The 20,989-nt window shown below is 46.9% G+C and overlaps 1 protein-coding gene across 4 annotated transcripts in view; it reads left to right on the top strand.

Annotated features, from left to right (window-relative positions):
* Window positions 1-20,989, top strand: part of THRAP3 (thyroid hormone receptor associated protein 3) — a 33,758-nt gene that overhangs the window by 1,033 nt on the left and 11,736 nt on the right. For 2 of the 4 annotated variants that reach the window (XM_053267342.1, XM_053267340.1), the window contains exons 2-5: window positions 8,389-8,458; window positions 11,817-11,977; window positions 15,155-16,045; window positions 19,125-19,883. In XM_053267342.1, coding sequence (XP_053123317.1) covers window positions 11,841-11,977; window positions 15,155-16,045; window positions 19,125-19,883 — 1,787 coding nt within the window. In that variant the 5' untranslated portion in view covers window positions 8,389-8,458; window positions 11,817-11,840. The remainder of the gene's footprint in view (window positions 1-8,388; window positions 8,459-11,816; window positions 11,978-15,154; window positions 16,046-19,124; window positions 19,884-20,989) is intronic. The other 2 variants (XM_053267341.1, XM_053267343.1) reach the window with 2 other exon arrangements.

Here is a 20,989-nt window from a genome sequence, read left to right as displayed (position 1 = left end):
ACGGGGCCTCGAAGGCCTCTCAGTGGTGGCCTCATTGAGTCCATGACCCCCCGGCTGCCGGCCGTCCTCCTTCCTTCCACTTTCCCCAGCATTATGGACTTCCCAGGGGAGCTGGGCCTTCACATCATGTGTCCAAAGTATGATAGTTTGAGCCACGTGTGCCTTGAGTGAAAATCCTGGATTGATTTGTTCTAGGATCCATTGGTTCCTTTTCTTGGCTGTCCATGGGATCCAAACCCAGCTTTCGCATCCATGGAGTCTCATGGGAAGCTCCATGGTCCGAACGATTCTAATCTTTGTAGGTATAGACGTGTCACAGCATCTGATATCGTTTCCAAGGCCTTCATTGCAACCCTACCAAGTGCTAGTCTGCGGCATATTTCTTGACTGCTGTAATGTGCTCTACCTAGGGTTGCCTTTGAAAACAATTCGGAAGCTTCAGCTGGTCCAGAATATAGCAGCCCGCCTCCTCATGGGTGGCCATAGATTTGGTATTCACACCTCTTTTATGGTCGCTGTACTGGTTGCCTGTTCGCTTCTGGGTCCACTTCAAAGTTCTGGTTCTCGCCTACAGAGCCCTTTTGGGCTTAGCACCTGTATATCTCCGGATCGTTTCTCTCGGCCATTTGTATCCTGTCCTGTGAGGTCTTCTCAGCTGGCCCTCCTTAGTGTCCCAGGCCCTGGTGTAGTGCGTGGGGCCGGGGCCTGTAGGAGAGCCTTCTCTGGAACACCTCCCCCACCCCATTCATTCAGCCCCTTCCTTAATTGCTTTTAAGGCCCTTCTTAAGACCTACCTGTTTCTCCAGGTATTTGAACTTTATTTATTTATTTGTTACTGGTATTGTTGTTGTTCAGCACCTAGAGTCTTTGGAGCAGGCAGTATATAAGAAACTTTAAATAAATACAAAGCAATTAAAAAAACTCATTTACAATCAGTTTAAAAATCATGTTTAAAAATACAAACTTAAATGTAAAAGGGCTGAGTGAACAAAAAGGCCTTTACCTGGCATCTAAAAGAACAAAGTGATGAAGCCAGGCAAACCTCACTGGGAAGGCTATTCTATAAGTGGGGTGCAACCACCAAAAAGACCCTCTTCCTAACAGCTACCTGCCTCACCTTGGCAGAGGCATTCAGAGGAGGGTTTCCAAAGAGGTTCACAAGACCAGCTCCCCTCTTCATAAGATACTCTATCTCTGAACTATGGATGCCTTATGTAGTCACCCATCCAAATGCAAACCAGAGTAGACTGTGCTGGGGAAAGAGGACAAGAAAACCACATGGCTCTGTAGTCGCCAGGAGTTGGCACCAACTCGAGGGCACAACTTTACCACAGGACCAGTTCTTCTCCCCCTGTATGGCTAAGCAGTCTGGATGCTGCCCAGCATTAACACAAACATTACTGTCGGATATCCAGATTAAGAATTGTGTATAGAGAGGGCTTCCTCATCTCTGCCTCCTGAAAGTCTGCCCCGAGATAAATTGCCTTTCCCCACCATGCACAGATAAGTGCTCCAGTTGGGATGTCTGCCACTATAGGTAGGATGTATGAGACAGTCTTTCAAAGCCTAAATATTCCATTGGGCAGAATCAGCAAGCAAACACCCACTGGGCACTCACGAGCCCCAAAGGGAGTTTTCCTTTCTCTCTGTCAGGAGGGAAAGGGGTTCTCTCTGAAGAGCACTGAGAGAAAGGGAAAAGAGAGAAGGAGTTGGCAATTGGGAGTTGGCAAGTAACCTGGTGTAAACAGTTTTAAAAAAAAAGATTTCAAAGCGGGTTGACTTGGCAGTCTTACAGGAAGTAGGCTGTGCCCTCAGCAGCCCCTTCTCCGCTTCCTGGCAGTGACCTTTGAAGTCCTTGCTGAAGCCTCTAAGGCAGTGATCTTCACTGTTTTTCAAGCAGGGGCCACTTGGGCAAAAAACCCCTCAGTGTAAGAGCCATTTCCCATAGTGCTGACCTTCGCCCAGTGCTGGGAAGGCCTTTAGGTGAGACAGAGCCCTCTCCAAAACACACTACAGGGCAAGTGCTGGGAAGGGCCACACTTCTCAGCATTATGTGCGTGCCTTCCAAGATGTTGCAGGGCTCAAGAGGGCTCCATTCCCCTTGAAGGAGCCCCCTGTGCTGGGCAAGGCACAGCATTGCGGTGAGAATGGTGGCTGTCTCCTCATGGTGCCGGGGGGACTGTGCTGGCACCGAAGCTTTGGCTGAAGCGTCACATGGGCCTCATAAACGATTAATGAAGGGGCTTGATGATGGGGGCCTCCACTGGCCCTCGGGCCTTACCGTGAAGAACACTGCCTAACTGTGGCACTAGTCCCAACCCAGCTATGCGTGGTCTTCTGTCCTTTCCGGTCCCATTCCCAGTCTTGCCGCTTCCATGTTGCTGAACCCGTGGTCCTCAAGCCTGTGAATCGCTCCAATATGCATCACTTTACACTTGCTAACATCGAAACTCATCTGCCATTTTGTTGCCCACTCCCCCACTTTGGAGATATCCTTTTGGAGCTCCTCACAATCTGTTGTGGATTTCACTGCCCAAATAGTTTAGTGTCATCTGCAAATTTAACCACCTCACTGCTTATCCCAATTTCTGGATCATTTATAAATTAAAAATTTATAAATTAAAAATTTCCCACCCCTGCTAACTGGACAAAGAGGCACCTTTTACCGTGGTGATTCCCTTTATTTAGCAGGGGGAGAGTAACTGGCCCTATCCACCCCCAGCACAGTACTTCCAGTGACTGTTGCTGGTGTGTGTCTTATGTTTCTTTTTAGAATGTGAGCCCTTTGGGGACAGGGAGCCATCTTATTTGTTTATTTCTCTTTGTAAACCACCCTGAGCCATTTTTGGAAGGGCAGTATAGAAATTGAATGAATAATAATAATAATAAGCAGCAGCACTGGTCTGAGTACAGATCCCTGGGGGACCTCACTTCTTACTCTCCTCCCTTTAGAGAACTGTCCATTTATTCCTAACCACTGGTCCCCAATCAGGGCCTGTGCACCACTCAGGATTAAGTCCAAGGCCGCCTTCTCTCTGGTTGGTTCCATGGCCAACTGTTCTAGGGCACAGTCGTTCTGTATATTTAAAAATTTGGCCTCTTTGTTGTTACTTGAATGTGAATTTACCCAGGCTATGTGTGAGTAATTAAAGTCACCCATTATTACAGCCCTGCCTCTCCTTGACGCCTCCCTGGTTTCCTTCTGCAACTCCCAGGAGGGCCATAGCACATTCGTAGCAGAACATTTCCTTTCAGGCCTTGTATTGCCACCCACAGAGTTTCTGTGAAGGACTCTGGTCGTGTTATATGTTTTCTTTAGCAATCAAGCACTCCAGCTTGCCCATCTTGGCTCGGAGGCTTCTGACTAAGCACCTATATGCTGAATCTTGTACCTGGTGTGTGCTATCTTTCTTATGACCACTTGATCTCTTTGACCAGCTAGCACATCCTCCTGTTTGCTCTTTACCTGGTTCTACTCTGTCCCCTTCTGGTTTATCTGAAGCATTTACACCCTCATACCTTAAGGGACGGCATTTGCACAACTGGATACCGCCCAGCTCCTGCCAGCTATCCCGCAGCCTCCACTTTAAAAGCTGCTCTGTGGCCTTTTTTATTTTAAGCACCTGCAGTCTAGTTCCATCTTGGTTCAAGTGGAACCTGGCCCTTTTGTGCAGGCTCATCTTGTCCTGAGAAAGATAAAAATCTGTTTAAAAGGGAACTAAATCCACTTGGGGCTTGTAACTTGAGGGGGAAACGTGCATGCCAGATCTGTTTGTAAGGGGAGGCTGCGCTTGTCGAATGAGCAAGCCTGCTGTAGCTGGTGGGGTGCGTGTGCCTTTTCTAAATTTCCAGTGGCTAAATACTGCAGGCTTTCATTTGTCTCCTGTCCAGAAGTGACATAGGTCTCATGAGGGAAGTGATAAAACATAGCCATAAACTTTGCGCTGTGTGTTATTGCTGCTGAGTGTCAGGTGAGGAGATAATAAACAGGGAGTTTCCAGGAGCAAGACAATTAAGATATCCTTTGAGACTGGGTACTCAGCAGATCTGTTGGAACAGGTGGTGACTTCTTGTTTTCAAAAGCCCAGGTGGATTGATCGAATGCACGGAGGAGGAGCAGCATTGCCTGCTGGTGAGGGACCTCTGGGCTTCATTGTATTGAACAAAAGATGTTTTTCCCTCTTGGGTTTAAAAAGCAGTATAAAATTAAAGTTGTAGATGGCTTTGGTCGTGGCTATAGCAGCAGGAAGGCAAAGCTGATGACTTGGGCTGGCTGAATCTGACATTTGCCACGTCAACACAAAGTGTCCCCCAAAAAGCAACAAAACCAAACTCTTTTTGCAACTTGTATTGATAACTTTATATTATGGCATGCAGCTGAATTGATTTGTGGACAAAAAGCACCCTATGTAAAATCTTTTTTTCTTTACAGTCTTACCTTTGTGGGGAGGAGAAGAGAGACATGGAGCAGCCCCTCTACTGTTTTTGTTGTTTTTTAATTGAATAAACAGAACACATAACAATCATTTGTAATAGCATCATGCCTAATAAATATCACCCTTTTTGCAAATCACATGAATTTCTACTAGATTGCAAAACAACCTCATTTAGCAAGCTCCTCTCTACTAGTTGTGCCTTGAGACTTGGGTTGGGTAAAGAGGTGTAGGGCTGATGGCTGCAGTAGTGGCACTTGCTGGTTTGACTCCGGGCTCTCTGGGACCAGCACACGACTCCAGTGCTGCTTGATCTCCCTGGGCTTCTGCTGTTTGCAGGTACAATTCAAGGTGCTGCTTGTTGCCTCTCAGGCTCCATATGGCTTGGGACCAGGTACTTGAAGGACTGCCTTCCCCCATATGGACCTGCCTACTGGCTGCGTTTCTCACTGGACACTGCTCTGTGTCCTCTTATCCTGAGGATGAGGCAGGAGGCAGGGCTTTCTCAGCAACAGCAACCAGATTGTGGAACTCCACCCCACCCCGAGGTCTGACTGGCTTCATCCTTGCCAGTTTTTAAAGGGACAATAAAAACACGTATTCCTTTTGGCTCTTCTTAGATTTATTGGCCTCTGTGCCTTTATTGTATGGCTCTGATTGCTCTGGTGTGTGTTAGATTGCGGTCTTGTTTGTGGTATATGCGAGTAGTTGCCTCTGAAATGAAGCCAGGTAATGCTGTGAATCTGGTATTCCTGTTGAGCATCCATTTTGTGTCCTGTCCTTTTGCCAATGCCTTGACGGGGTCTTGATCTGACTGCCATGTTTGGAGTCGAGGTTATACCTCTTCCCCAGGCCAAGCAGGCTACGGCTACACTCCTAAACAGGCTTACTAGAGAGCAAGTCCCCTTGAGCTCTGAGAGACTGACTCTGAGTATGCGTGCTTGGGACTGGGCAGCTCGTGGTCCTCACCTCGGCTCTCTCAGGCAGGAAGTCCTTTGGCGTTCATTGTCCACCGGCGGCTGCTGCTGCTGCCTTTCTGGGCGCAGCTGCTCTCCAGTTGTGGCACCCTGTGGCCTGCCTTGGGTGACCTGATGCGGGCAGGGGGGTAGGCAGAGGATCCAAGTCGATAGCCTTTTGGTCTGCACTATTCTGGTATTTCTTCCTCCCCACTGCTTTGTCCTGATGTCTTCACATCCCCTGTTTACCCAGAAGAAAGCCCCACTGAGTTCTGTAGAACTTCCTAGGAAGTGTGTTTAGGACTGCAGTTTTCATAAGCAAGATTTTCTTTTTTTTGGGGGGGGAGAGGGGGGAAGACCCCCATTACCCTCAGAAAGGTAATCTCTCGATTGCAGGGCTGCTCAACTTCGGCCCTCCTGCAGATGTTGGCCCACAACTCCCATAATCCCTGGCTATTGACCATTGTGGCTGGGGACTATGGGAGTTGTAGTCCAAAAACTGCTGGAGGGCCAAAGTTGAGCAGCCCTGGCCTAGATTGTAGTTGCCTGATGATAAAACAGGGGCAACTAGACATTTGGCAGGCGGCTACTCTCGCCCAGCACAAGCACTCTCGCTCTGGCCCTTTGGTGCCTCTCCTCCCCCAAACTCTAGCCAGAGTGAGAGGCTGCAGAACAGATTCTCCTATGCTTCTCAGAAGTATCACTTCTGCATCGTTTGTGAGAGATGACCAGCACGGCCCTGCAAAACCTCTGTTTTTCCATGTTGCCATTCTCGGTTTAGCCTCCGTATTTAAGAGCCAGTTTCCATTAAGCTGAAGTGGCCATTAGCAAGTGAAGAGGTTTATCTGTATCGAGACTCTCTGCAAACCACACTTCATGGTGCTTTAGCAGTGAGGCTCCATGCACCCACATAGTCATGAGTGGGTGCATGCACTACTGGCACTCTTACTTGCAAGTAGACCACATGCCCTAACTCATGAGTGGACCCACAGTCTTGTTCCCAAGAAAACTTTGCATCCTTGCTTGTGAGCAGACTTTCCCTTCTTATTCAGAGTAGGCTTTTAGCCCTACCAATAGGAGACCTTACATCCTTACCCCTTGTGGGTAATGTGGAGGGTCTGCTTGTGAGTAGGGCTGCACCCTTACAAGTAAGCCTTTCATCCTTTCTCAAGGGTAGACCTACTTGCAAATAAGGTAGGTAAGGCTGAGGAGTTACCCATATGTTCAGGTCTACTCAAAGCCTATCTACTTGGATAGATGCAAGGTTGTGTCTTGATCATTGGCATGTGGTTTACTCGAGTAAAGGTGAGGTTTATTCACGAGTAAAGGCTTAAAGCCCTGCTATAGTACATAGGAAGCTACCATATACTGAGTCAGACCATTGGTCCATCTAGCTCAGTATTGTCTACACAGACTGGCAGTGGCTTCTCCAAGGTTGTAGGCAGGGATCTCTCTTACATAGTACATAGCATTTGGGGAAAGAACTGCTTTATCGAGTTGCATTGGACAGAAAACCATTAACCATATCTGTAGAAAGTTATTGTGGCTGGATTGGAGACCTCTTGAATTTGTCTGGACACTCACTATATAGCTGGTATTGGGGAAAACACTGTGCCTTGTAGAGATGCATCCAGGGATTCCAGACAGAAATTCATGGAGGGCTATCTAGCAACAGATTGGGGAGCTGCACCTGTTGAATTTCTGTCTGGATGATGCATCCATTCCCAGCCTAATGCCCAGCTAAAGGACCAAGGCAAAGCGTGGGTTCATGAATCCTCATTTCCAACTCTATAAAGCAGTGTGATCTATGAAACTACAAAGCACGGTTCCCTCTAACAGGGATTCCCAGATGTTGTTCACTACAGTTCTCAGCATCCTCAGCTGCAGTGGCCTTTGGCTGGGGATTCTGGGAATTGTAGTCAATAACATCTGGGAATCTCTGTTAGAGGGAACACTGCTACAAAACCTTTACAGCTTATATGGTTCAGATGGACACCTCAACTTGCAATTTCCATCCTCTTTAGAGCATGAGTTAAAATTGGAAGCATCTGAACTTTCATCATTGGATGACTGACATTTTCAGACTCTTTGAAAAGGAGAATCTGGACATTGTGGGGAAAAGAAGTGTGATGGTAGCTTCTACTCATGCTGGCTGAGTGGAGCCTCTGTATTTGCCAGCAGTATCTGTCTGATGTAGGGAGTTCGTGTTCAGAGGCTGTCTCCCACGATCTCATGCGCTCTGGCAAAGCCCTCTGCATGCCCCCACCAGGCTCCATGCAACCTCACCACCCTCTCCGTGGAGGAAGAAAAGAGAAGGAGAGGGAGGCAGGGAATTTTTGACTATAAAAGTGCAAAAATTCTCCTAGAGGCTTCCCAGAACTCGGCCCTCCCAGCTCGGGGTTCAGACAGAACCCTCAGTGGGCAGAATTGAGGCTGAGTATCCTTAGTTGAGTTTACCCTCTTGTTGTCAGGACTTTGGAGGCGAGTGACTCAGCAAATTCTGGATTAATTTTTTAGCGTGCCAGTATAAGTCACGTGGGGCTAGACCTCTGTTTGTTTTAGCTATTGTGTGATAATTGAAGCATGGCAGCCCAGTGTGATTCTAGTCTACCTTTCTCTTTAATTCAGGGTGTCTCCTAAAACTTGGAGGCTCTGGGGCTTAGTGGGTCAAAAATAACTGTTAATTTCTGGGACCTTCTGATAAGAGCACCAGTGTCGGGCAACTGCCTGAATGTTTAACTGTCCATAGTTTATGCTTTTAACTTCTGGTGGTGTGCTCTCCCTGCAGTCAGTTATTGTGATGGACGGCATTAAGTAAGAAGATCATGCATGCAAGCGAGGTCGGTCTGTGTGTGCATAGGGCCCAAGCTGGAGCAGTGGTTCTGAGCGGGGGATGGACTGCCCACCCACCCTTCACAACTTGTTTCAAAGCATAGCAGTTATTCTGAATGGCAGCCTGTGAGAGGATTGCAGTACCAGCAATTGCTTCTGTCTTGCAGATCTGTGGAGGAGACAACAGTGCCGGATGATCCTTGAGTTTTGTGAAAGCAGAAGCTACTTTCAAGTAAGGTAGGCTTGCAGAGGGCATCACCCTAGTGTGCGTGTTGGCTGCATAATTTCCATACATGCTGATTTTTAAGAAAATGGATATTCTGCCTCTTGACCCATCAGGGTCCTCTGGGTGGTTTACAACATAATTTAAAACACCTTAATATAATTGCCATTCTTGAATGGCGGGGTGGGGGGGGGAGGTAGGAGGGGCCTGAGTTGGATCCACAAGCCCTAACCCCGAATCCCAGTCTTAGCCAAATTATGCTTCCTTGCAAGACTTCTGAAAATGTGCTCGAAGCAGGAGATCCTCTCCCCTGCTACAGTATGAACACTCGTATAAGCAATATTCTGAATACACAGTGGGACTATTTCTGGTGCTTGAACATTGGCTGCCACAAAGTCACTTTTGTGAGGACACTTTGAGTTGCCTGTTTCCCAGTTAGTACATTCTAGCTAGCCCTAGCTTTGCTCAAAACCTCCCTAGCTCCTTCTTTTTGTTTGTTTGGCAGAAATTTCCTGGAATGCCTTTGGTTTTCCTTTCAGCTGTTTGAAATAAATAATTATCCCATGAAATAAATAATTTGAAATAAATAATTATCCCATGAAATAAGTTTGGATTTCCAAAGAAGAATGGGGTGTTAAATTTTTAAGTGACTTTTGTGTTAAGGCACAAAACATTGTGTGCTAAGATGCATAGCCACACACAAACTCCATTATGACATGTTTATAGGCTATTGGACATTCTTTAAAAAACGAAGCCAGACTGCGGGTACTTGGGAAATTTGGGGAAGGTCTGGTATTCTATCCCAGTAATCCTTACGACAACCTTGTGAGGTAGGTCAGTGTTATTTAATTTATCCCTGTATAGCAGATGGACGAGGTCTGAGACTATTGGCTTGTTTACGGCCTTCTAGTGAGTCTGTGGCTGAGGTGAAATTTGAATTGGGGACTTTGCAGAGGACCCTCTTGAATCATTGTGTTACTCTAGCCAAACCATTACAAGGGTTTGTGTCTTCCTAAATTATTTAAGGGGTGGTGCTGCAAGTCAAGGAGCACCTGAGCCGTTCGTCTGCTGCCAAGTGTGAATTGCAAACCTTGGCTCTCTTTCTGAAGAAATGGCTGGAGTGGCTGTAGACGTGGTGAGGCAGCAGGAAACAAGAGGCCGCCTGAAGTGACTCAGGCTGTGAACATCCAGGAAAGGAGAAACTTAACTATGTACACCGTTCTGGGCTCCTTGGAGGAAGAGTGCAATATGAATGTAAAGGGGGGGGGGGAATCCCCAAAATCTGGACTCTACATCTTGTACGTTGTTTTGAAGAAAAGAGATTTTAAGAGGTCAAGCTCTTACAATCAACCAAGTTGAACAGAAGTGTAACTAGCAATAGGTTTCCTTTTCATAGTACTGTGGTGGTATCCTTCTGTTCAACACTGTTCAGCACAAGATGCAGCAGCCATAAGTATCTTTGCAGCACAGTTGAGAAAGGATGTCTGGTCCACCTAAAGGAACGTGAAATGTTGGGTTTGAATTCGAGGCTCCCGCTTCAGACTAGTTCTCAGTCGTGATAGAATGTCCTCGGGTTGCTCTATCGGGGTGTGCACGGAACCGCCAACTGTGACGCCAAACACGTCACAGAGACGAGCGCGCATGCCAAGGACTGCTGGGTTTTTTTGCAAGTAACGTCGGGGAAGGGGCGGCAGGGAGGTGTCCTGCCGCCCCAATTACACAGAGGATTACGGGCGCCAAGCAGGAAAGCGGCGGGAGGGGTAAGTAAACCCTCCTGCCGCTCTTAAAGGTACCCCCCACCCCCGGACCGGACCACCCAGCTCCGGACCGGTCCAGGCCCATCCCTATTGCTCTCCACATTGCTTGCTCTGCTTGGGAATCTGTAATACAAAACGGATGATGGCGCAATGGCATGCATTTGTATGCGTAGTGGGTTTTTCTGGTAATTGTGCAGGAAGGATTGAAACCGTGTGCGTGTGCTTAGAAACCCTGGAGATGTACTTTGGGCAGTTTGTTTTGATGATCTTTTCTGCCTTCCCCACATTTGTATCCTGTTGAGTAAATGTCATCAGAGACTGAAGTCTTCTCGGGCTTCTTGACTGCTCAGAACCTGTCTGACTCTGAAGCACAAGCTCGTGTGCAGAGGTGGGAAGAGGGGAAAGGGTTAACTCTGGCTGCTACCACCACACCATCTGGAAGTCCCAGTCATGGTCCTGAATCTCCCCTTTTAATTGCTTGGGATGTATAATGGGTGTGTATGGGGGAGAGGCTGCCCTGACAGAGACAGACATCCTGGTTTTTGTTTGCTTTCCAAGAAGCAAAATTACTCCCAGTTAAGGGGGTGACTGTGAGGAGGGAAGTCAGAGTGCTTTGCTGCACAGAAGAACTTGTGCTTGCTTCCGTGTGCTCTTTGTGCAGGGCAAGTGATGATGGGCCAGGCCAGGTGTTGGCTTCTGGGGCAGGAATGGAGGGGGAGCTTTCTGGCCCTTCCCTCAGGATTACGGGAGGAATGTGCCTTCCCTGTTCCGTTTTAAAACTGAGCTGAGCGTGCAGGGCAACTCTTTCTTCTTGCTAGCCTGGATTAGAACTCTGTCGGTTAGGAGATGGGGAATGAACACTGTGCCAGGAACTGTTTTGTTGTGTTCAAGGCCAGTTTCGAAAACAGACAAAAATTCCAAGTAAGGCTTATGCTTGCAGCAAACAAATAACTTTGCAATGAGTTGTTTTTCTTAGTTTTCCAAGAGCTTTGTGTTCACTTTGCAGCATTTTGTAAAACCAGTAAAATAAGAGAATTTTTTTCTTCACTTAAGACCTGAAGACTTTGGTTGTGAAGAAATAGATTTGCTTCTCATTGGCAGCAGTTTGTGGTCTTTTAAAACAAAAACACTGGGTCTATTTTGCAGCCACAAGCTGGATTTTCAATGGAAAGAAGCAATTTGCATTTTTCTAAGTGGGCTCATGTGAGAGGTCTTACTATTTTCTGCTCATTTATGCCAAAGTCATTCTTGGTCATTGTTTCCTTTGGGTGTATTTCTAAAATAACATAGCTTGTGTTTCAGTTAACTTTGTCTCTAGTGGCTGCTTGCTTGTAACAAGGGTATAGCTTGGTGTACCAGCAGCAAGGCCTTTTGGAGAGCCAGCCCTTCATTCTGAGGGTTAGCAAGTGTGTAAGTGTTATTCCAGTGGCGGGGGGGAGTCACCTGTCTTGGATGGTGACCGAGAGAGCTCATTTCTTGGAGGGAGGGAGGGAGAGAGAGAGAGAGAGAGATTGAGGTGGGGCGGGAAGAGAAATTCACTGTTCTTTGCACTCTCAGAACGTCCAAGGAGAGTAACCGGAGAACAATTCATTGTGTTTTTAATCTGTGTTGACAGGTGTAAGTGAAAAGAGTATCAAAGATGTCAAAAACCAATAAATCGAAATCAGGGTCCCGTTCCTCTCATTCAAGATCTGGATCACGGTCTCGGTCCCGATCTTTCTCAAAGTCCCGGTCCCGGTCCCGGTCTGTTTCACGGTCAAGAAAACGCAGGCTCAGGTAAGTGCCTTTGGTGATCTTAACAGGATGGTCATACGCTGAGTTTTTTGTATGAAAAAGGAGTGTGCGCACATCGGTGTTCTGTGGAAAGCCTTTTGCTAAATTCCATATTGTTTTAAATATTTTTCCATCTTAAGTCATTGCTTTTGTTGTTGTCTGACAAGCAGTTCTATTTTTGTAACCTCTTCATCAAAATGGCTCTTGCTGAGCCACGTAAAGAGTAGCTGTTTTAGCCCTGTGCTTTTAGTTCTTTGTCTTGATCCCTTTGGGAAGGATCTTTCAATACATTAGTTTTATTTGGAGGGAGCTTTTGGCACAGGTTCTGAACCACTGGCCCATTTCTAGCATTATTCTGATTTTAAGGAATGCTATAAACTGTAGTGGGAGGTGAGCAGAGGGAATATTTTTTGGCGCTGTGCTTGTGCTTAGATTTTGTGTTAAGACTGAGGTTCTTGTGATTAATATCATGATTACCTAGCTTTTTATAGTAGGTAGCAGAGAATAGACTGATGTATTTTTTCCTTGTTAAAACCAATCTACTGCAAGCACCTATGAAATTTGACAGCAAAATCTTCAGGCCCGTAAGTTTGTGGTGTGTGCATGCACACACACATATACACATTTAAAACCTAAATGAAAAACGAACAACGGGGTCTCTGGTAGAAAAGATTGCTGATCTTGATCCATTACTGAGAGCATATGGCAAAACTGGTGTGGTAGAGTTAGTAAGCAAATTCCAAAGAGAGAATATTCTCCTCACACTGAATCATAGTAGAGGGGATAAATCTTGTCTATTCTTCCAATTTGGTTCTCTAAGTCTGGACTCTTAAATAAAAAGAGAACCAGTTCTGAATGATCCCAGGGAACCATTTGCTGGCACATCCTGTAGAGAAAGAGTGTGACAGTGCTTTGCTCTTCTGAAACGCATTCTTCTCCAATTAGTTAATGTATTTAGACACAATAGATCACTAGTAGTTACCTGTTTAAAGTAAAGGAACTGCAAAAATTCTGCTTGTGAGACTAGAAGCACAAGTGACAGTTAATAATGTGTGTGTTTTTAAAAAGACATGGAAAGGCCATAGTAAAATGTGGGCGGAGAGGAGAACGCCAGGATGGAAGAGAGGAGCCAGAGTGCCAAAGATCTCCTTACAGAGGGCCAAAGCATTAGGAAGGGCAACCTGTAGGTTGGGAATATCCGGCTGCATTCAGGGAGCCGTGGCAAATAGAGACGGAGCCCAGTGGGCAACATATTCTTGACTCTGGGCAGCTGTTGGAGAAGCGATGGTTTTGTGAGTGACTTGGCTAGAGAAGCAACATGGAAGAGGCTGGTGCATTCAGATCATCTGGCAAGAGTTTAGTGAGCTCACAGAGGCCGTGTCTTGATGATGATAGGCTTGTGGGCCAGAACCTTGTAGCAGGAAGCTGCAGCCCTGATAGCTGGTTGTCCCTCCCTTTCCTCTACTCTTACTTGAGTCAGCCTCCCCCCGCTTTGAGGGCAGTAGTAGTAGTAGTAGTAGTAGTAGTAGTAGTAGTAGTACACCTTTCACCATGTGTGGAATGGCCTGAGCCCACGTGTGGGACTAAAGCTTGCTGCTGGTTGTGTAGCCCCACTCCTGCCTTGGCCAGGAGCGAGTGGGTTGCTCCCACCGACCTCTTCTCACCACATTTCTGTGTATGTCGTTTCCGGTGATTTCGCACGAGCAGCCTCCACAGAGGTTGGAAGGGAAGCTGCTCCTGCGCCGTGCCTTTAAAATGGCAGGTTGGCTTTTGGAAGGAGTAGGCAGCAGGTCCCTCAGCAGTCGTTGGTAACGAAATGCAGGGGCCGCCTGGGGACTGGTTCTGCACAGGCTGGTTAGCGCTTTCGGGAGGCCTCTTAATTGGCTCATTGTTGCTGCTGGCATCAGGCGGTGTGCCTGTCTTTTCTCTCTCATGTGGCTGAAACTGTTTGCGAATGAAACCGTATCGGAGGTAAGTTGCTCTGTTCTCTGCTTGCCGGAGGAGGAGGAGACAGCTGTGCTCAGGAAGCGAGGTGGCAATGGCTCTTTGTTTCACCCCCTACCAGATATGGCTCTTGCCTGCAAATGCAGTTCATCCTTCCACTTAGCTCCTCACTGGCCAAGTGTCTTTGTTTCACGCCAGTCAGAGCAGTGATTGGGACATGTGGTGGCTTTCTGGGATGTGAGGGCTCTCTCCCCACTCCCTCGGTTAAGAGAGGCAATGTGGGGCCTTCTGTTGGATGTTGAAGGGAAGGGCTGCAACTCCGTGAAAGAGCACATGAGTTGGAGCCCATTTTCCAGCCCCCATGGCAAGCTGGGCCCTTTTCCAAGAGCATCCGGTGGTACTCGGCTTTCATCATACAAAGGGAACTTACCTCGAGAACGGCAACTTCTAGCTCCCACCTACAGGGGATCCTTTGTGCACCATATGCTTGAAATGGCTGTCCCCACTTGCGCTGGCCTCTCTCCCTCTTGTTTGGTAAAAAGGCAAGCAAGTGCCCAGTCTGCCTCTTTGAAAAGGGACTGTTCTGGTGAACAATGCACTCTGGCAGAAAACGAAGGCTTTGGCAGTGCTTTTATGTGCTTGGCATATAACTCTTTTGGAGGAATGAAGAATAGTTTCTGACCAGTTCTCCCATTTCTTCTCTGAAGTCTCCCCCACCCCCAATCCCAGTGGCGAGGGGGAAGAGTTTTCTCTTCCCTCGACATCCCATTTTACCTGACAACCTGTAAGTTTCAACTGCAAAGTTTCACCTTTCCTGGATTGTTACTATAGCTAAAGCAGATAGTTTAAAGCTACAATGCCCTCTGCTGCATGGGGTCAGGCTTGCCCACTGGCCCAGTCGGAGCTCTGGAAAGTGGCCCTTTGCGGGTGATCCTTTGGAGGCAAGGGCTCCGTTCCTCAGTGCCTGTGTGCACATGCAGTGGTTAGGTAAATTCCAGTACTGACCGTAGCAGTTTTTTTCATCCATCCGTATGGCCTGGGGATAACCTTTTGGCACAGGGAGGGTTGTTCTTCAGGAAGTGCATTCTCATCACAGGGAGATGGAGAGAAGCTGGAGGTGGGCAAAGAGAATTCCTGCACACCATCATGAAGGCAGGTTAAAGCTGTTCTATTGCAGTCAGATGGCAGCAAGACTGTGTGTAACCTTTTCCAAATATCTTTTTCTCCCCTTCTTAGTTCTAGGTCCCGTTCGAGATCCTATTCTCCATCTCACAACAGGGAGAGAAACCACCCACGAATATACCAGAACCGGGATTTCCGAGGGCATAACAGAGGGTATCGGAGGCCTTATTATTTCCGTGGAAGGAATAGAGGGTTCTACCCATGGGGCCAGTATAACCGAGGCGGCTATGGAAATTACAGGTCCAACTGGCAAAACTACCGGCAGTCCTATAGCCCTCGTAGGGGCCGCTCCCGTTCTCGGTCACCCAAGAGGAGGTCTCCGTCTCCAAGGTCTAGAAGCCATTCTAGAAATTCTGACAAGTCGTCGTCTGACCGGTCGAGGAGATCGTCGTCCTCTCGGTCCTCCTCTAATCACAGTAGAGCGGAGTCTTCCAAGCGTCGGTCACTGAAGGAAAAGAAGTCCTCTTCCAAGGATGCCCGGGGGTCTCAGGCTGCTGGGGACAACCAAGGCGATGATGCCAAGGAACAGCCCTTCTCGGGAGGAACTGCCCAGGATGCCAAATCCTCGGAGGGATCAAAGCCCTGGCAAGACGTGGGCACTTACGGCACGAGTTCAGCATCCAGGGCCTCTGCTGTGTCCGAGTTGAGTCCAAAGGAGCGCAGCCCAGCGCTCAAGAGCCCTCTTCAGTCTGTTGTTGTGAGGCGTCGTTCCCCCAGGCCAAGTCCACTTCAGAAGCCCAGTCCAACGGCTTCCAACCCTGCACAGCTGGGCTCAGCTCTGCAGAGTGGCAGCTCCTTCCAAACAGGCTCACATCAGTTTGAGCATAGCTTAGCAGGCCTGAGCCCAACGAGGAAGAGCCCCGTGTGCAAAAGCCCCACCACAATCAGTTCTATGTATGGGGCTTCTTCTCAGAAGGAGGAAATGGGGGCAGCCTTCTCTAAGAGGCAAGTTGTCTTGATTCCTGCATTTGGTTTATTGCTGCTTGACTGACTTGCTGGTCGATAGCTTGGCCTCTGCTTTGATTAATCTTTGATCTAAAAAACTGATCTAAAAGGCTTACTTTAGGCTCACCAAAATGTTTGGGCTCATCTGCTGTCAAAATAATAAAGAGCAGGCTGCTTTCTTGCAAGCTATCATTGACCTATGGAATTAATTACTATATTAATTAATTCAATTAATTACAGTCGTTCTGGACTGCTTTTCTAAAGTGAAATTGTTCAGGGATGCACACAAGATCTAAAAAATAGCCAGTTGTGATAAGAACAACAAAAATAGTGTAAAGTAAATACACTTTTAAAAATATGACAAATACAAACCTGTACAACAGCAGCCAATCGTCATTTAAAAGCCTTAGTAGTGAAATAATTTTTGTTAAGCTTCGACCAGCTGGCGGAAGGAAGACAATTGAATAGCTTAGTGGGCCTTCCTGGAGAGATCCTTCTTCTGAAAAGGCTCCATTCCCAAGCAGATCTTGTTTCATGAGAGACAGAGTGCAGGGCAACCCAGATTTAGGGATCATCAGCCCTTCCATGGTGTACATAACTGGTTTAGCTTTGCGTGGGTGAAGTGAGTGGCTCACTCTTCCCGTAGAGACACACCCCTGTGAGGCACCTCATATCAATGACTTCTAAAAATGCGATTAGATAAATGTTTGGAAGATAAGTTTGGGTGTGGCTATTAGCCCTTGGTAGCCAGAGGTGCATGCCTGACTGCCAGGTGATGGGAGGGGTTGGGCTGGAGCTCACCATCGCATTCTGCTCCACCTCACATTCCTGAGGCAGCTGCCTGCTGGTGGTTGCTAGACAGAAGGCTGAATTGGACCCCTGCATGCTCTCAGGGTTTGCTGTCTTAGAAGAGGAGAAGAGCCAATTCTTCAAAATGCAGCTGTCCCCATGGAATGGAGCTTGGGCCCTCCTAGCAAGAGAAGAGCTCCTTGAGCCACCAAATGCATTTGGATTAAATGCATTTTATGTAGCATCAGAGTGAGCTCCCGGATGAAGTCTTGACTGCTGCCTAATATTCTGTTTTTGAAATATTAGTGACTACTTATTTCCCATAGCATATAGCTGGTTTGTATTAAATGTTTGATTTATTTACATTTCTATTCTGCTCTTTGTCCCACAACATAGATCTCTGTCTTCCCAAGAGAGCCCCCAAACGGCTAACTCTGAATAATCCCTGACACAGAAATATACAAAAGCATCCCAAAAAAACATGCCTAATCAGTAAAAATACCTCCAATCAGTGCTCTTCCTTTTTAAGGCCTGGGAGCCAGTGGCGGAAGTGCAGCTCCCTGACTAATGGTCGGTGGGACTCCTGCGCAGCTTTGGCCCAAGCATCTCACTCGGCACAGTCCTCCTGGGTACCGATACCCCTAGTGCAGTGTTGATGGGATTCCTTGAAGAGGAGCTGAGCCACTTTGGGAAGGCCTGTGCAGGGTGCTGGGAAGTGTCGCCCTTCCCAGCACTTCCCCCATAGATCACTTAAGAGAGGGCCCTCCCAGCACGGAGAGAAGTGCAATGCTGCATGGAGGTCAGCACAGTGGGAAATGGCGGTCACATTGGCAAGAAGCCTTCAAGGTGGCCCCTGTTCGGAAAATTGTGAAGGTCACTGCCTAAAACAAATGAATCCATTATTACTTTATGCCGTAATATATGTGGCTTTTTAAAAAGAAGGGAGGAAAAAGATTGGTGTTGGCCAGTTCTCCTAACTTGCACCTAAGTGCTTCAAAGGAAAACTGCAGAAATAAAATTGTGTGGGGTTTCTGTCACCTTTCATACACCTTGTGGAGAACATGTTTCCTCAAACCGTTCTAGAAGTGGGAGGTTTCAGAATGTGTAGGTGCTGGCTCCAGCTGCTCATGAGCTATTGCTAGATGCTGAGGTGCCAGGTCTTATGCAGGACTTGTGCGTCCGTACACACACGCGCACACACACACTTTCTCTTCTCTCCACCCCCCCACCCACCCCCGGTCAGATTCCTTGGCACCACTGCTTCATATCTTAGGAACCAAGAACCTGTTTTCCAAAATGCTTGACAAGGCTTGTTAAGAGTGGGCACCATTTTTGTCATTCTTGAAATCCACTGGTTGGCTGACTTTCCAGCAAATGTTGATGCCATCCGTTCAAAAGCTGAGGTGTATCCGGTGAAAGTTGAGCAATCTAGAGTAGCTAGGATGACAATTGGCATACACTTTAGGCAGGAGAGTGGCTTGATTTTCTTGGAAATAGCATCTTCTGTGGGGTCCCAAGCACCATTACTACAAGGGGTATTACTTTCTACTCTCTAGTTGAGCCTGGTAAATGTATGCCTCTTCAACAATGCCTTTAAGAAGGAAGGATGATGTTTTCAGATGCTCCAGAGTGGTTTTTCAGACTGACTTGTGTCATTCATCACAAAGGTGGCTTTGAAATCCACCTGTAGCTTCAGCTAAGCCCCTTTCTAGCCAGGTAGTTTAGACTGACACTGGTCACCATCCTTGTTGGTCTTCGTTGTGGGATTGCCAGTCTTGACAATATTTGCTGAGTATTCGTGTTCCTTCCAACCAATGAAGTATTTTCCCGTTAACCTTTTTGCTTTTATTTGTGTTTTTTGAATTATTTATAGCATTCCTAGGAGATTTGCCTTCAAAAATTTGAAGTAGCTTTTGAGGCTTTTATTTCCAATGTGTAAAAGCACATTAAAAGCACAGCAGTCCAAGGTGAAAATATTGATGGGTTAATTCTCCAAAAACAGGTTTGTAAGTGAATGCACAGGTTGGGTAAGATCTTTTACATATTTCCCCCTCTTCCAGCTGTGGCAAGTAGGTTCAAAAGTACCATTTAATTGGTAATACTAAGCTCTGTGTGTCCACATTCCAAGACCTATTGTGGATAGACTTATGTAGAAATAATTCAAAGACAGAAGAACCTAAATGAAACAGTCACTTCAGATGAGTAGCTCAGAGGCCTTCTAAAAGCTGCTTAATCAGAATGTTGAGGGGAGCACATCCCTGAACGGTGTTTCTCTCTCTTTCTAAAACAGGTACTTGGAAGAACAAAAGTCTGAGAATGGGAAAGATAAAGAGCAGAAACTGATGAATGCAGATAAGGAAAAAATGAAAGAGAAGGGAAGCTTCTCAGAGATGGGGTTAGCGGATGGTAAGACCAAATCTGATCCTTATGCCTCCAAAGCTGACCCAGAAAAGGTCTATCGTGGCAGTCAGTCCCCAAAGCGCTATAAGCTCCGCGATGACTTTGAGAAGAAGATGGCAGAATTCCACAAGGAGAGCCACTATGGCAAAGAGGAGGTGGATGAACCAGAAAAGAAAGCTAAGGGCAAAGGGCGGAAGGAATCCAACTTTGAGGAGGATGAGGAGGATGAGCCCAAGTTCCTGTCCAAGACAGTGTCTGCTTCCAGCAAAAACCAGGAGGAAGATCGGACAGGCAAGTGGGAAGGCCTAGTATTTCTGCCTGCAGCCAAAGAGAAACAGAGAAAAGCTGAGGAGATGGAGGAGGAATCCTATGCCGAGCAGTCTAAGAAAGAGGAGAGGCAGGCGGCCAAGAGAGCAGAAGCTGGTCACAGAGGCTTCATTCCAGAGAAGAATTTCCGAGTGACCACTTACAAAGCCAGCCAAGACAAGAGTGCTGCTGCTACTGCTGCTCCTTCACGAAAGGCCTCTGATGGCAGAGAGAAGCTGAGCACACGCACAGAGAGCCTGGCCACTGGCAAGTCCTCCTTTTCCATCACTCGGGAAACCCAAGTCAACCTCCGGATGGATTCTTTCGACGAGGATCTTGCACGGTGAGAGGCACAGCAGGGATTGAGGAGAAAGGGAGGGTGAACCGGTAGGGAAGAGCTGGTCGCCTGTAGTTGCGCCACCTTAATACTGCTTTAAAGAGAGTTCACATAACCATTTAAAAAGATCAGCTCTAAGAATATGTTCAGAAATCTTACGGTATTATGCATCTCTTAACTAAAAAGATAACATTAATATCCATACCAAAAATGGATGTTCTTATATCTCCTACCAGAGCTGGAGGGGAGGGGGATGTTCACTGGGGTGATTAAATTAAAGAAAAAGCTTTCTCTCCCTCTGCTGCTGGCTGTGAGTGTAGTCCCTGCCCAGTCCTCTGGATTGGTCCTTTTATTTGATTTTCCCAGGTTCCCCCTCTTATTAGGAAAGGCCCACCCTCTCAGCAGTTGCTCTAAGTGAGGCCTCAAACCCGTACTATCACTACAGATGTAGTGAAATTACATGAACCATAGTCACCAGTGTCACTTTGAAGGGTAATTCAGTATCCTTCAGCTCCTGATGGGAGGCTGGTCCACTGGCTAGTTTTGAATTATATTCCTCCTCCATGGAAATGCTGCATTTGGAGCACATGGCAACATAAGAGTCAAGAGATAGACTCTGTTATAGGTGGGGTGGGGTGGGGTGGCAGGGAGCTGTAGACTAAATTCAGAGGTCCAGTAGGCCCCCCCAATAGACACTGGGTCAGAGCTGTAGGCTAGATTGGTAAGCAGTCTCCTTAAAACACACCTATAGTTGTAAAATAAGACCCTGTAAGAATACATCCCTAGAAGGAGCAACTGAAAATTAAAAAATAACAGGCATGGGAGAAGTTTTACCTCAGAAAGTATTTGAAGAGCCCAATTTCTGTCCAGAAAGAGTCTAATTTGTATCCAGTCGCACGAAGTACATGTGGGCACAAAACAGAATTGCATTTTAAATCATCAGATAAAACTACGAAGTGTTTTTTAATTCCAAGATGCCTTAAATATTGAACCTGCTCTCAATGAAATGTCTATATTGTGACTGAACAATATGGTGTAGAAATTTAACAAATTCATGTGTGCAAACATAAATCAGAAGTATAAGTTTTCCAGTAACTAAAAATACAACAAAA

This window comes from Hemicordylus capensis, chromosome 7 (genome assembly GCF_027244095.1).
Source record: "Hemicordylus capensis ecotype Gifberg chromosome 7, rHemCap1.1.pri, whole genome shotgun sequence".
Lineage (NCBI taxonomy): Eukaryota > Metazoa > Chordata > Lepidosauria > Squamata > Cordylidae > Hemicordylus > Hemicordylus capensis.
Note: the sequence above shows the minus strand (reverse complement) of the source record. Positions and strands in the feature narration are given on the sequence as shown.